The 17,245-nt window shown below is 45.7% G+C and overlaps 1 protein-coding gene across 1 annotated transcript; it reads right to left on the reverse strand.

Moving 5' to 3' along the window:
- Positions 1-516: 516 nt before the first annotated feature.
- On the reverse strand, positions 517-16,643 carry tlcd3a (TLC domain containing 3A). Its single transcript, XM_086226128.1, has 5 exons — positions 16,306-16,643; positions 10,884-10,970; positions 7,989-8,208; positions 4,007-4,102; positions 517-2,354 (listed from the first exon to the last, which is right to left on the reverse strand). Exons 1-5 carry the CDS (start codon positions 16,425-16,427, stop codon positions 2,049-2,051), a joined length of 831 nt encoding a protein of 276 aa, XP_086082254.1. The 5' UTR covers positions 16,428-16,643; the 3' UTR covers positions 517-2,048.
- Between the last annotated feature and the right edge of the window lie 602 nt (positions 16,644-17,245).

The following is a 17,245-nucleotide window of genomic DNA, read 5'->3' on the forward strand; positions in this document are numbered from 1 at the left end:
ATCAGTGGCGAGTAAATGCACCGCTGCCTCTTTTGCATAGATTACATTTGCAGGACAGTAAAAAAGCCCAGTAATGCATTCATCAGTTAGTTCACTATAAAGCTTATATGAGTTATCCAACCTGTGAGAAAACTAACCCTTCAGTGCGCTTAAAAAAATAACAGCTTCTATTTTATCGTATCCAAAGTGAAATATGATATTTTCAATCATAAAATGTCTCTGATAGAAACTCTGCAACTGTGAATCCAACAGAAAACATATAAATGGTCCTCTCAGGTCAAGTAAAGTCGGGATAAGGGTTTAGATATAAACTAGCTCTGATGACACTAAAGTCGGCCGTCAATCCCGAAAAAGGTGAAGTATATACAGCACCTGCGCGGAGACGCACCACCCGACACACAGGTGCACACAGGTGGTGAAGGTAAGCAGGTATCACTCATTCTACGTCAGGAAGACTTCCCCCATCCACACGACGCCTGCTCGCCGTATCGCTCCACACTCGCCCCCCCCCCCCCCAAACATTTAAATACAAGAAATCTGATCCAGCATCGCTGATCTGGACCACAAATTTAATAATTCATTTATTTTTGTGCATTAAAATCTTTTTTCTAACCCTCTGGTAAAAGTCATTTTTGTTTTTTACCAATCTGTAATTTTTATCAGTCAAGAGTCAAATATGTAAATTATTTAGTTTTTTGTTGCTAATTTTCAAGGTTTTTTTTTACTCAAATCTTCCAGTGGAATTTTATTTTTGCAGGTTCCAACAGATAATCAGACATTGTAAATATTCAATGCTCATGTTTTGAATCTACCTGGTAACTGTTGTCATTTGCTGTTTGCCAACTCGCTCGGGTCCATTAGTGACTCATATTCATAAAATATAATTATGACCAAAGTTTTTAACGTTGTATCTTTTGTTGTCGATGCCTAATGTTTCTGCTAATTTGCTCCTCAACTTTCTCATTCAAATTCACTTGATTTCTATCAAAAAGCGCTACAATAGAACAATCAAGACATAACCTTAAAATTAGCACACAAAAAAGTCTTTCCAAACCTCAAGGACAACTGGACAGTGAACGCTCACGTCAGATGAGCGATGCTGCTCAGATTCTCACAAGCGTTTTTTGCTGAGAACCCTGGAGACCCGCGAGCCTCCAAGCTTCGATGTCGATATTTCTCCTGCCGAATATTCCACGACAATCATGAAAGCAACTTAACTGATTAAAAAAAAAAAATTACACTCAACTCAAGACATTGGAGGTTAAACTGAAGTTTTGTGAGAGGTTCAATCGTGTGTTAAGTGTTTCCAAGTGGGAAACTAATATTTCCCATCTTTCCTGTGGAACGTGGATGCAGCATTGACTCTGGGGACTGGAGGCTAAAACTAGCGCTCTCTCAAAGCAGAGCCACTACATAAAGTGGACCAGTGTCTTAACTGAATGTTACAGTTTCATATGTGGGATTTCTGCTGAACAAATGGTGCTTAAGCATGTGAGCGAGGTCACGTGTTCCTCACGCTTCCTCCTGCTAAGACTGCTTGACCTTGCATCCCACCTTCCACTGTTTGTAACCCTTCAAGTCTGTATGACAGGTGGATGAACTGGAGCGGAGGCCCATCACTCTTCCAGCAACGCAATATAAATAAATATAACCTTTTGTAACAGCCACTCATACTCACGGTAGCAGACCTTCCCAATCAGCAGAGTCTGTAAACACAGTCAGAGTAACAGATACGACCGTCTGTCCTCAGACGCTCCTCCTGGCTTCTGATGCTTCACTTCATGTTTTACCTTCCTCAGACGCAGTGTAGCACTTCAATAAGATCCAGGCGAGAGCTGAACGCGATAAAATCACCAAACTTAAAGTTGAATTGTTGGAAAGCTCCAGTCAGGCAGCAGATTTGTAACCGAGGAGTTAAACTGTGCGGAGAATGCCGAGGAGTGCAGGCAGTCCTGGTGTACTACAGTACGATGGTGGGGTTTGAAATGTGACAAGTCAAGTGACTTTGCGGAAGTAGTCGTGTTAGTAGCCGAGTGTGTGACCGGATATCAATCATCCTTAGCGGTGTCAGTGCCAGCAGCCGTGGCAGGCGAGCCGGCCCCACGGCTACGCTGGTACAGACGGAAGCCCTTTCGGCAAAGCAAGACGAACCAGTAGACCTGCGGCGCCAGGATACACGAGTTGCCCAGGTTGGCGGACAGCGGAAGGTGGAAGGGCACGCTGTAGAGTGGGATGCCGTAGTGGCGGCCATACACCCAGTACATGTAGGGGAAGAGGGCGATGCGGCACATGAAGAAGGTGAGTAGCACCATACCGCCGTTGGCCTTGTGCAGCCAGCAGTCCTGGAGGCTGAGCTGGTGGGGGAGACAAGAGGGAGGCGGGGGAAGAGGCAAGACTGCCAGTTAAATCACCATGGCAACGCTCACATAGACAGCAACACTCCCATAAGACAGCACACCATGTTTATAGCATGTTCTGGCTACTTTTCCATGAATAAGGTCCCTGTCACAGCGAGCGCTAATCACGTGAGGTGTTGAGAATCCCAGCAGCAGCCGACACGTTTGCCGCTTCTCTGACGCAGGATTTCCTGACACGCCAAACCGTCTGACGAGGCTTCATCAGGTCTCTGGAGGTTGGTGGCGTTTGACTTGTGCACCACAGGAAACCGTCCCGATGAGTTCAGAGGGAAACTTTCCACAAAAAGCCTTCCAAGTACTCACAAATAGCTGTCCTGAGCTCACGAGGATGTTTGTTCCCATGACTCCTGAGTGAATGCTGGCAGAACCAGCAGTTTTGATTTCACTTTCAAAACTAAACAATAAATAAAAGGCAATCCTAGTTATTATTGTGTGGACATGAATCCCACACACTTTAGAGGGTGATGGCTTAAAAAGCAGTGGATGCTGGCTTAAAAAAAAAAAGCAAGTGAGGAACTCCTGTTCTACACAACAGAAGCCACAAGGATTTAGACTGACGGCGGCGGCGGCGCTCGGCTCCGCTCCTCTGCTGACACCAGATGTCAGCAAAGACCTGCGAACGGCGAGTCCACGGTGAAGCTCTTCTATTCTGGGAATTCTGCTTTTACAGGAGGTGCAGGCTGACTGTGCTGTTTGTAAGAGTCGGATGCCTCAGAGCCCCACAGCAGAGTGAGCAAGAGACGGTTTGTTTAGTATTTTCCATCATTTCTCGTGAGTCATGGACCTTAATTATTAATAGTACGGTGACAAGCTCCTTTCTGAGTGAAAAAGGGATATTCGTGCTCTGCTCCTTGGCATCCAAGCATTCTCACCACTGCAGTACGTTAGGTAAGATATATAATCTGTATTAATATATGCTTGCTCAGGTTCTAAGTACGGAAGTCTTGATAAAATTTTCTTTCCCCGATCTCAAAAAACCATCAGGCATCTCCCAATACTCAGAGTTGACATTTAATCGTTCTGCTCTTCTAGCCTTCACGAATGTTATCGGATCAAATTCTGATGATGAGAAGAGTCATTCGAGGGGGTGGTGTCCCTCTCAAACACTTAATCTGCAGTTTCACAGCAAATCAGTCGCCGAAATTCAGCATGTGACATAATATTCCAAAATATAGACTTCAATATTGCCATCGGTGAGCGAAGCCTTGGTTGTTAGCGTATGTTTGAGCAGAGTTTAACAGTTGCTAATTCTACTGCTCTTGTGTCTTAGGAGGGGCGAACAAAAACACGGCCCTCCAAACTCTTCACGTGGCTGGTTTCAGTCTCACTGGAGCGCCACGTCGGCACCTTCAGCGTGTGGAAAATCCTCAGGCTTGACAGGTGGGCAGTGCCTGGTTACCGTTGCCTTTGATTAGACAATCGCTGTTTAGAGGAGATAGGGATTTGGCGCACGACTGCCTGATGGCAGCCAGGGATATTCCCGCCACCATCATGATGATTTCATATGTGAGCGATACAATCTTCAACTTTTGGCTTTGGGGGGGCTCAGTGAAGACTTCCTGGTTCTGAATGAGTACAAGCTGCCTCACCTGGATCAGAATCTTCCCCAGGGACACAAAGGGTGTGCTGAGCTCTGTTAGAAACAAGCAGCCGATGAAGAAATCTCCCTGGTCCCTTCTGAAGAACTGTGGAACAGACAAACAGAGCACACACAGAGTGAGCAAGCAAACACACGCATGGAAAATAACACAGCTGACACTCGAGGACAACATCTGGGGGGAGAGCCTCCACGGACTGCTCTCACCGGCACGAGCGGGCTTGGATCGGGATGTGCCTTCAAAGGTTATATTTTCATATCCCACACTCAGAAAGTCGAGGTGTCCGTCAGTACAATAACAGTTGGTTCATTAGGGGAAAGGTCCCACTTCCCAGTAAAAAACATTCACATAACCACAACTAACAGGTCACATGGTCGGCCTCTGAAAAAAGAAACCTGCATTATTTCTGAGGTGAACAGCCTCATCAGCCACGTTACTGGACGGAAGTGAGCTGAAGCTCAAGAGCTCAACTGATTTCTCTCAGCATGAGTGTTGATAACCAGGTGTCATTATTGAGCTAGCCAGAAGGCTAACATTACCCGAGCTACACAACTTGTAATAACAGCTGTACGCCTCCGCGGTGTGACCTTGACCTTTGACCACCAAATGTTTCAGGCCATCCTTGAGTCCCAGTGGACATTTATGCCAAACATTATGGTTTTTTTGTTCATGTCTGCCAGCATAAATCCAAGCTGCATCGTGTGGCTACGAGCTTCAGGTGGCGACCGAGAGCGGCGTGGAGGTAACGGACCTCCTCGCCTCTTTGAAAATATTTATTGGTCCACTTTCTTTAGTTTATGGCTTTTTTAAAGCTATTATGATTCAATTTACGACTTCCTGAGGTGAAACATTATTCAAATGATGCTTCGGAGGGTGTAGTAATGAAGTCTGTGTAAAAACAGCTTCTAAGTCATTAATAAAGTTTGGACGCCTGTGGGGTCAAAGGTCAAAGGTTTCTATTGTTGCAGAAACACTGGAAATTATAGGCCCTGTTTTTTAAGACACGATCACTTTGTTTGACAGGTTTTAGAAAATCAAACTGTTTCTGGCTGTTTTGCGCTTTCCCTTTTAGATTAAAGACTGGACTTGAACTGCAATAAACCTCAATAAAAACTGGGAAGTCCTTCAAGAGCGACTGACATGCTCACAAAGACACACTGAGCTTGTTTCAAACCTACTTAAATTCAGCCAGACTCAGTTTGTGTGACTGTTTATCAAACTTTTACAATCTCACAACCAAAAACGCCAGTATTCTGCACTAATGAAACTAAAAGCTAAAAGATGTGAGGGCAGCAGACGGGGGAGTGATGTCCTGTACATAAGTAATGAATGAAGCTTTCAAATATTGACCAGCAGCACAGTTGCTGTGTGGTTAGAGGATCCATCCTAGAATAGGTGAGTCAGTGGAGATGGATAAAGAGACTCTGGACAAAAGGCATGCACTATCCGGTAGCGTAGCTCGCTGTGTGCTGACGATGAATAACGCATGAGCAGCTCCTGATGTGGCTTTGCCATCTGCCCATGAAAGGCGGAGACCACAGACGGGAACTTAACGCCACAGCTAACAAACCTGGAGAGCTGGTTCCAGCCTCGCCTCTCACGATGGCTGCACACCAGCTACCTGAAAATATAAACTTAAAACCTCTCAAAAAAACATTGAACGCCGCTGAAATCGTTGTGCGCATGTTATGACTGCAGGTTAGTACCTTCAATCCAGGTATTGTGACGTAAGACATGACGATGAAGTTTATGAGCCACGAGACATAATTTCGTCGTGTTTTCACGGTTCAGAAATATGCGGGGCTGCTGACGTCGTTCACAACTGGCTGGGCGTTACTGACCATCGAAATCCTGCACAACTCAGTGTGACTTCTGTGATTGACCACCAGGTAGTTTGGGCGCTGAAGACCAACGAACCGAGAGACGCAGGCAGAAACAACCTGGGGAAGCCCAGACTCAGATTTGGGTTGGTGTCAATTTTTCGGTTCTGCTCCGAAGTTTCCGCCCATTCACAGAGTTTTCAACTGCCTTCTTCTTCAGACTCCCTTTTTAGGGGGCTGTTTATCCATGTTTCGGTGAAATGTGCCTAACTACACCCAAGTATTGCAGTATCAGGTCTGCACGTTCAGCACGAGAGTCTCTGTGACCGACCGGCTGCCGTCTGGGGAGTTGGTCAGTTCGGTCTGGATCTGCTCCATATTTGAAGCAGCTCTTCCTCAGACGCCCCCCCCCCCCCCCCCAACAGGTTTCATGAAAATCAGCCTGTCAGATTTTTGCATGGGTAAAAAATACAAACCCCCACCACCACCTCCTCTGTGAAAGTCAAGATAACTTCAAATGTATCCGGAAATTTCTGCTTGTGTTGAAGGTGCTGGAAGTGATAAAAAACAACATTTTCATGTTAAAAAGCTCGACATCCTGACAGCCATCACCAACTGAAGGCTCTTTATCAGAGACGGATATCAGGATGCAGAGCTGTAAAACTTTCTGACACGAAAGTGTAGTTTAACTGTTAACGTGCTCCTATGTTGGCCAGCGTGGGATAGAGTTGCAGAAGAGTGAAAGAGAAATAGGAGAAAGGGATGGAGGGAGTGGAGAGCCCGGCAGAGTGGCTGCAGCTGCAGCTGAATAATGGAGGGTAACGTGATCCCGCACACCGACTGCTACTGCAAACAAACACACAGGTAACACACAGGTAACAGCGCACCTGGCCAGCTAATCTGGGACACTGGAGGTTCTGTAAACTGCAGGATAAGAACACGTCTCATGAATAACTCTGCTGGGATCAAGTCAATACCTTTAGTAAGAAATCAAACTGTAAAAGAAATACTGACTTCAAACGCTAACTGGGTGTTTGCGGGCAGGCGAGTCTTTTCAGGTTTGTTGACAGGCTAAATTATGACTCAAGATGCTGTCGTTCTGATCTGAGCAGCAGGTCGTTTGGTCGTCAGACAGACAGATCACCAAGTTTTGTGTTCCCATGGTCGTTCTGAGTTGGTTTTTTGAGGGAGGCGGTGAAAGTAAAAGAGACAATGAGTCGGCAGGTTAGGGTCAAGGACCTACCAAACAAAAGCTACACGGCGTGTAGAGGCTCCTCTTCATGACCGACATGAAATCACCAAAGTTGTAATTAGTCAGAGAATAAATCAGGATTTGAACCACAACAGTGACCGTGACCTCAGGTGCAACAGTTCAAAGGTCTCCTGAACCCCGTGATGTCAGTCCTTCCTCAAGGCCTCTTTTGTTCCTTGTTTGCTCTCACGTCCCGACTCCGGACTGTAAATTAATCTACTCAAGTATCTGAGCTTTGATTCTCTTCTGTACATTGACCTCAGCTGAGAACCTCCGTATCAGCAGAAAACAACATTCCTCTTTCATCCTCCCTTCCTGTCCATTCTTACTGCGAGTGCGTCCCCACAACTCGGACAATTGTAGGAAGACAAACAACACGGAATCATTTGCTGTTTTTTTCAAAGAAACTAATTAATAATCACAAGCTGTTCTCTTTTATTTGCTGTCCTTGAGGCCTGAAATTCCTTTGATGTGTGTTGGACTGTACCATTTCCACTCCCCTATACATCAAGTATGACTGCAGTAGGACTGCATAAGCTTGAGAACTTCTTAGTCTGTTCTGACAGTTTAGATTTTAGGTTCTGGTTCTGGTTCATATTCCTCATTACTGTGGTCTATGAGTGACATGAGAGCATTTGTGAGAAGAGAGAGCAGCATAAAAAGCAGCGACATCATTTGATTGATTATTGTCTTCATGTCAACATATTGATTGACAGCTAAGCTCCATCAGATGAAACGCTGCTCCCTGCTTCCTTTTAAGATGAGTTCTAAAAACAGATTCCCCACGGCGAGGAATTGATCCCCCCTCCATCAGGGAAACATGACTTGTGCACAACCTTAAAACAAGTGTCACCCAGAAGACCCCGAAGGGATCAATGAGCTCCACCGCCGCCCCCCTCACCAGCGTGACAGGCAGCAGGATGGTCAGCAGGGCGATGTGATGCAGCACCAGCAGGAACTCCCGCCGCACAAAGGAGTTGACGGTTCTCAGGGAATGCTGCTTATACTCCTCGTGCCCTTTGACCCGGAAGCGGTAGTAGTGGCTGAGGTACATGGCGAAGATGTCATACGTCATGTAGGGCACGCCGTACCAGATGACAAAGTGGGTGGCCAGCCAGTGCCTGAGGAGAAGAACACAAAATGCAAGTTTAATAAATATTCATGGATCCTGGGAACAGTTGATACATTTTACCGGTCAAAGACCAGGCTGCTGATCGGCGCTGGTCCAAGCTCGGTTCTTCAGTGGGCCCATGGATCCGACCAGCTCAGCCACCTCCGCGTGCATCATCATGTAAACCACACGTGACGAGGTTCTGATTGTGTCTGTCGTGTTCAGTCAGTGAGGAGTTAACAGCATTGCTTGGCTGCGTTGTGCGACGCGGCTGTGGCTAAACAGCATGACCTGTCGTTGCAGTTCGACTCCATGCACAAACACACCCATTTAACCCACATGACCTCTTCCAGGCTTACGCCAGTACACCACGGTAAACAGTTGGGCGGCTGCAGTGGTCTAATGACCACTGATTACTGAGACGGTTAATTATGTGGACAGAATGCAATAAAGCTGCAAGGCAAAGCTGATCCACTGACCTCTGACCTCTAACTGGGGTCTGTAGCTCTTAAGGTCACCAAATGGAGATTAAGAGGAAGGCACGACGACAGCCGGGGGTGGAATGAGCGCCGCATTCAGCAGCTCTCTGGTGTACATGCGTTTGTTATGTTCGAGGGAAATGAGAAACTGAATTGTTTACAACGACCAGACACGGACAACTCATGTCGCTGATAAGATTCCAGTCTACGTGACCAGGAAAAGCCTTTGAAGGGTAAGCAGTTAAATCACTGAACTTTTTCAGAAACATCCTTTTTTCATGAATATTAGATGCAAATCTTTGGTTTTACTTTAAGCTCCCTGGAATTTCGACACACTCAAAACGTACATGAACATGACAGTCTTACTTCCGTTTCCAACGTTTAGTTTGACACTTCAGCATGTTGGCATTTTTACACGCAAAGCAGTTTCACATCACGGAAAAGAGAACCTCAACTTGAAGATTTACTCGAGTTATTAAATTTTGGTACTGAATGATGAGGCTTCTTTGATTGTATTGAAGCATTTTAGTTGGTGCCATAAAAGTATTGGCGTGTGACGCGGAGCCCAGGTCTCATTGTTATTAAATCTTTTATATGGTATGCAGTACAGACCGACACGTCAATGCAAGTTGATGCCAAAGTTCTGAATATGTGACGGTGCCGCAGGTACCAAAGATGCTGCAGGTACTGGAAACAGTACCAACATGGCACGGCACGGCACCGTATATTAATGTGTGTATTACTATGGTAAATTTACTACAACAAATAAATATAAGAAAACTTTTAGACCATCTTAAATGCAATTTGAAGCTAGATTTCTGACTTTCTAAGGAGCAGCTGAAGGCAGCGCTCTCAGCGGTGAAAGGTAAGTATTCACTGGCTGGCACGGAGAGTCGAGAGCGACGCCCCCGACGTCACATGCTTGAACTTTCAGCTGGAGCCTCCTGCCTCCTCGGTATCGGGGACCCAAAACCTTGCAAACCTTTAGCAAGTGAGGCAACGAAGGATAAATGAGGTGACAGATTGTGATGCAGCATTAGCGCATTCATGGGTCTGACTCCAGAGTGTGCGTCCACTAAGCTCCGGGCCTCGTGCACGTCACAGGACAGCAGAACTGAGCAGCGCTGCAGAGGAATTAAACCCTGTGGGTGAAGGGGAGGGGCAGGGGGGATTAGCAGCCTGGAACTGGGACTGCCCAGGTCTGGCCGCTGACTCAGGAGGATTACTAGGCACACTTTCCTAAACTGCATGGGCAGGCTAATGCTATGCTAACGCTAACTTGCTGCCAGGTGGCAGATCTGGAAACAGCTAGTAAAGTAAGTTGTGTGTGGCGTGGCCTCGGATAAAGTTCGACTGTTGTCAAAAAGGACACATTAAAAAGTAGACTTAGTATCCAATTCCATCACGGTCCACATGAGGATGTCCAGTTTTGCGCTAGACAGATCCGCCCTGCAGGACCAGGCTGCGACACGCCGGTGCCATCACTGACAATCAGCCTGGCGCTGTTCAGTTCTTGTGCTGACAGGCTGCTTAAGCTCATTCACCGAGGCAGCTGGAACTGAGTGACAACAACTACCAAGAGGTTTGGTGGAAAATCGTTACATAACAGATAAATTCTCACTTTCTAGGTAGAACGACTGGCTTTCAACTGAATTATGTACTTAAATTAGCAGCTGAATGGAGGCAGCTGGACATCGACTGTAAAATACCAATGTTTGAAACAATACACTGGCCACTTTCCTCCCTTTTGGTCTGAGTAAACAAATAAATCACTATTAAAATAACGACTGTAAAGACCAGACCAAGACCCTCCTTATTCTCACTCTGCTGCCACATTTTTGGCAAAGTGGCAAACAAACCAAACTACAGTGACAGCTTTTGTTCAGGCTGCTTCATAACTTGGGTGCTGCAGACAAAGCACTTGAAAAGATCGACTGCCTTCATTTTATGTTTGTGGAGCCGGTGGTTTGATAAATTACACGCATCGACTTTAACTCATGAAGCTTTCATTGCTCTGGCTGATCGAGGCTTTCCGTCTTCAACTGTAGCCTCTGGCTGAGAGGGAAGCAGCCGTGGCCCCACAGAGGACCAGCCTCCTCATCATGACCCCAGTAACCACGCCGTTACCCCGTACTCGTGTTTGAGTGGGGGGACTGGGAGGGCGACTGGTAGTCAGGTGAAGGTGACAACTGACATGAGGTCTAACCTGTCGTTAATGACGTTGTCTCGGCATGATGACACGATGATGACTCCTGCCGTGGTTGCCATGACAGCATGGATGGAGGACACCAATCTGAGGAAGACGAACACACACACAGACACACACAGTGAGAGAGGGTTAAGGTGAAGTTTCTCTATCAGGAGGTTTCTTAATTCCAGGAGAGGAGGAGATTCTTGAGGTCACTACGTTCACAACAAAGTATCATTTTTGTGGGAGTCAACAACTGAACAGATTAAACATCCAAAGTTAAACAGGTAGAAACACAACGATTGACAGACCCCGATTTGAACTTTGTTTTCAGCTCAGAAAAAAAAATCTAAAAATTTTTGAAATACAATTTTGTTTTTTTTCTTTCCCAATTCAGGTTCTTGGGGAACTTTTTTGTCGAGTTCTTTTTTTTAATAGAATCATAACTAAAGTTATTTCATGACACTTGACACACGTTGGGCAGGTCCAGCACCAAACTCTTCTGTCATTCCTTTTGAGGGTTTCTCCAACTGTCTGACTTCAACTTTTTCAATTTACAAATAAGTTACTACATCATGTGCTCACTCGCAATTAAACTTACGACGATTAATCAGCATTATCTTTTTCATCCTTAATCATTTTTGTTTTTAAAGGATTTTATAGAGTAAAAGTTTTTGTTGTTTGCTGTTTAATAACGTTTTTCGTTAATCTGCTAATCCCTGTTGTTCCACTCAGAAACACAATAAATCAGCTGAAAATGACCTGAAGGAAATTTAAAATATCTGTGGATAAAAGTTGGACTTCTTTTTCCAAAGACCAAGAAACTATTTTTATAAGTTAGTTATGACAGCATTAAAGGCATCAAAAAGGCTTTCAGAATCCATTAAAACAAATAATTTCTCATTTTGCTGCGGACCCCCTGGAAGACCACCAAGGACCCCCAGTGGGCCCTGAACCTCTCTTTGACAACTCCTAAGCTAACTGGTGTCAAGATACAAAATAAAAGACAGACTCTGTAACCCCATGCACTTTGTTTTGTTGACCCATTTGTGTGACTGACAGCTCGGTGAGCGAGACAAGAACCGACTGTAGGTCAAGTTCTAAAAGTGTGGCTTCAGGTGAGCGAGTCGAGCAGTTGGAGCTGCAAGTTCAGCGTAGCGTCAGATTAGCAGCGCCTGGCCTCCACTTCCCTCGTCTATAAACAGACCTGTGACACAGGAGAACCTGCTACATCTCTATTTGAAGTGTTACTGCGTGAGGTGGCAGAAGGCACCAGAACACGAGGAGCATTCATGGACCTTACAAGTTGACTCACATGTCAGGAACCTTGAGAACTTACACACACGTGGGGGTTCATTTACCGCAGAGCGTCGTGACTTTTATGCTTATAAGAGATTTTCAAACTTCTCTGAAATCTCTGTTTCCACACACAAACTCATGAGGAGAAGTCAAACAACTCAATAGTTATTAACCAAGAAAGATGTTTCTCAGTTGATCGTAACCCAACCCCTTAAATTCAGAGAATTGTGAGGCAAATCTAAGACTTTTCTAAGAATTTCTCAGCTTTGCGGTTTCCCCTCAAACGTGACCTGAAAATGTAGAGTGTTGAACGGAGTCGCAGTCCCAGAGATGCAGATTTTTTTATTGTTCAATTATATCACCAATTAGTTGAAATGACGGAAGCCCGGGCCTGGTCAGACAAGCTCTCACCCTGGCTGAGCTCCAACTTGGCAACGCTGACAGAAAGCAGCTTTGAAATCAGAAAACATCATTTATACGCCGACACTCACTACAGCCATAATAGACGCTCGCACGTTTAACACAACACCGTGTTTAGGAACGATTCAAAAGCATTCAACACTTATAAAACTGTTCGGTCTGGTCTGGTCTGGGCCTGACCACACGGGGCCCGAGTGCAAGGTCCAGTCTGGCGTGGCTGCAACAGTGAATGGACCCAGAGTGGCAGGGTAACGATGCGCTGCTATGTCTGGTCCTCCTAGAGGTCTAATGATCCAACATGGCGTCACTCCATGATGTGATCATGCAAATGTATCTGCTCGATTCTGTCCCAGGCCTGGATTCTGTACTTACTGTCTATCTACAAAAAACAAACCTGTACTGTGATACCATTATCGACCACGCCACCCAGGCCGAGTCGTACTCATAAATATCAGCCAGTTTCACTACAAAGACTGCCTTCTCCCTCTGTGGTCCAGTTAGTGTGCAGCGAATGGCAAGACTGAGTAACAAGGAGTGCGTTTGAGTGCCATCCAGCTTGAACCTGCTGTCACCTCACACCAGTCTCCACGGGAATGCAGCCATGACATCGTCATCGACAAGGGAACCAAGGCCACCGGCAACAATACAACCACAGGCCTGGCCTGGGAAAGACTGACTGGCCTGTCCCCCCCCACCTCTGAACACACACATTTACCCCCACGCCTCACTGCCTTCTAGGGTTGTATGGTTGCATACTCGGTCACAAGACCCAGATTTTACACAACCCGTTCATTGTGTGTCCGCCAGTACCCCCCTCTCTGTGCTGCTGAAAGGTTGACGGCGTGAGGAGAGTGTGGAGGGGAAGAATGTCTTGCTGCCTTGTTCGGCAATGTTGTCTTTTCTTTCCTGCTGTGTCCATCCAGAGAACAACCTCGGCTCCTCAGTCTTCCTGCGACTGTTTTGTTACCCAAGGGCTGCTTGCTCTTTCATGTTCTGTCACACACACAGCGTTTGACAGTCAGGAGCTACGTAATCTGAAGTTGCATTGGTGCTGCAGCGGAGCCAAAGGAAAAGTGACATGGGGGGGGGGGGGCTGCAAATGGAGTAAAGTGCATTTCACAGCAAGCAAGAAGTCTTTCTCCCCCGGTCGTAACCCGAGCGGCGCTCTAGAGCGACAAAACCAACCAACTTCATCAAAGTAATGCCAACGACTCCGATCGTTCCATTCAACGTTTCACTGATCGATTCTCAGTTTAAATCCTTGGGGAGTAAAAAATATCACCATCTTCTGCTTCTGCACTGGTGGGACGAAAAACTTTGACCCAATAAAGATCCGTTGATGGAAACGTTGTCCAATAAAGTTCTTGTTGCTCTGGCTTTGTGTGCAAGCCACTTTTTCCCTTTTCGACAGGGTCATCCGACGGCCTCCATCTCTGAGGTGCAGCTGTAACTCCTCCTTCCATCGGCTCCATCATCCCCACGTCTGATCCCTCAATCACAGCCCTCCAATATTTCCCAAATCCTGTTACTCCACTATTAAAGCTTTCCTGGATTCCTGATCCAACGTCCCATTGAAGAGAGGTGGCAGAAGTACCCACATACAGATACTTATACACAGAAAGACTCTGGAAAAAGTACCAGTTCTGATTCAAGCGATTTATTCAAGTACAAGTAAATAAGTACCAGCTCTTAAAAGTACTCAAAAATAAAAAGAAAAAGGTTGTTTTTATACCCTTTAATGAATTTCAAAAGCTAAAATAGCCAACAGTGTGCTGGAAACTCTACTTCAGCTCAGCAAAGTATTTAAACTTCATTAATACCTGATACTACGACCTGGCGGGGCATCAACCAGAACTCTTGTGATGACCCACGATCACCTGACCTCAACATCGTCAAGATAAGAGGCACTCAATCCACGAAACAGGAGTAAAACTTGACGATGTCATCAGGACTGTCAGACACCGAGATGACATGAGCGCTAGGATTCCACTGCTATCATCACAATGACAACATTCCAACACGCTATGAGTCATGTTAACAGCCTTGTCTGGTAGGATCATCTGAATTTGGCATTTTTCTGATGACGACGTGTGAGACATGCTAACATCAGTCAGGTTTTTTTTTTTTTGCAAATGTTTACTGCATATTTACACGACATGTTGGAGTTTAAGTGCAGTTTCAGACCTCGCAGCACACAGCCAGATGCGTAACTGCATTAGCTTCGTGCTACCTAACGAGCAGTTCAACTGGCCCAACTTCCCCAAACACAGTCAAAACGGTCAACACAACTTGCGTGGCTGCACATCAACAGGATTATTAGTGGAATGTTCATTTCATTTAGCCACGTCAACAACTCTGCTGGCCTTAGGGATTCTCAGGAGCAGAGTTTTTGACCAACAGCTGTCATTTTACAACTGATAGCAGTTGTTCACCAAAGCCAGTATCATCTGTGAGAACATGTTTACGTGATATTCACCGCATGTACAGAAACAACAGCGTGTACACGTAGAAAACGCAACATTTTTATTCATGTCTAAACCATTTGGAAAAGGCCATAAATCCTAATTATTGTAGCTTAGGAAGACACCTGAGCAGAACTGAGCACCGAGATCTTTCCCAACCTCACCAGCGTTAAGAACCAGATTGTATGAATATATCAGGAGGAATTTAGTGACAGGAATCTATCCGTATCAGACCAATACGAATACATTTTATTATGTAACTTATATCTGCCGATACCGATGATACACCGATGTTACGTGGATATTTTCATGAGACGTTTGGTGAACCTTTGGAAAAGGGGACGCACTTTGGGGATGTGCAGCAGAGGAGATACTAAAAGGCTTGTCTCATGGAGGAAAGTGAGCAGTGTGACATCCCCAGAGGCCTGGACGCTTGTAAGAACAACATTTTCCGTGAGATGAGCATTAGTAAATTAGTGGAGGGAAGCCTAATTCAGGAGAAGGGGCTCAGTGTTTTCCAGCGCATAGCTAGCTCAGCAGTCAGCCCCAGCCAGAGCTGAGAGGAGGATTAGCAAGTGTGACAGAGTACAAATGAGCTTTGACCAGAGTTGTGCACATGTGAGCAAGCCACACTGACCCACACAACACAATAACTGTGCAACATAGAATCCCCGGGAGGCAAAGTTAAAGCGGCTGAATTATGTTGATAGATCAAGCTTGGGGTTGTTCACCTCCATAAAGCTAGAACTTCCCATCTGGAGCAGTGAATAACCCCCCTACTGGATGCAGAGCTCGGATGATGTCAAGCAAGGGCCCAGACTACTTGCTGGACGGTCCTGTTCCCCCCCCCCCCCCCCCCACACACACACACACACATATACACACACACACACACACACACTCAGAGGTCCTGCACACAAACCCCGCAACACCGCTGATGACACGTCTGGGAGACGAAGCTTGAATTTGAACTCAGGACTTTAACAGATTTCATTACTTCACGGACGTAGCCTTTAGAAATGATTACATTTGCACACAATCATCATGAATTAAAAGAACAAAGTTGATTTCTTTTCTCTAAATGCTGACAAATACTCGTGAGTCCCTGTGCGAATCAGCGTCAAGAGTAAAATAAAATAAAATAAGCTAACCGAATGAGCAGAACTGGAGCTAGCTGCACCCGCTAGTTAAGCTAAAATGCTGCAACAGCGCTGGGATGATATTTGGTGAGGTGAAGCGGGATAAAATAACCAGTTTACCTCTCGCTGACCAGCACCACGTCGGCATCGCTCCAGTGTTTGAACACACACGGCAGGATTCTCCTGAAGGCGAGGAACAACCCGGGGAAAACTACGGCGCCACAAGCTAATACTTGCAACATCCTGATCTTGTTTGCCTCTAAACCCGCCTGGAGACCGGACTCTCGCCTCTCCGACAGTCCCGCCGGTTCAAACGCGGCGCTGAGGCATGTTTCATGCGGCCGGAGGTCGGTGTATTTCACCGGGAAGAGTCCGACATCCACCTAGCTCACTCTGCTGAGGAGGCTCAGCAGCAGCACCACCACTATCACGCTAACGACACAGAAACCGTTAGGGACTTCCGGTGGCAGCTGACAAAATAAAACTCGTCCGCTTCCGGTGAGGGAATTCACACAGGAGGGGTAAAAGGTCTCTAAAGGGCGATCCGAAAAATAATCAGATTAATTACACACTTGTAGTCATCCAATCCTAAGTAATTTGCTGAAATCCAGGGGTGGAAAGCAATTTAGTAATTTTACTCAAGTCTTGTACTTCAGTACAATATCAACGTATCCGTACCCTACCAGAGTATTTATGTTCAAGGGGACATCTTAGGTGTTTGTCTTTAACAATGACCACAACAAATGAACAACAACAGAACATCCGTACTTGTTAGATTTAGAGGAAAGATTTTGTAGAGAAGATGTATTGATTAATTAAGTTTATTGTTTTAAGGATAGAGCACATAAATCAACATATACAAGTTAATATGCTGAGATTAGCCCAGTTGTTAAATTACATGCAACAGAATCTGATGAAGACGAGCTCGGGGACACACAGTCAGAGCAGCCCATGACTTGAACTTGACCTGAGCAAAGGAATACACACAACTACTTTTGATACTGAAGTATGCTCCATATCAAATACTTCTATAATTTACCTTATGTAGAATTTAGACTGG

The sequence above is a fragment of the Aulostomus chinensis genome, chromosome 15 (assembly GCF_037954235.1).
Source record: "Aulostomus chinensis isolate RoL2024-O1b breed Wild chromosome 15, RoL_Achi_v1.0, whole genome shotgun sequence".
NCBI classification, from domain to species: domain Eukaryota; kingdom Metazoa; phylum Chordata; class Actinopteri; order Syngnathiformes; family Aulostomidae; genus Aulostomus; species Aulostomus chinensis.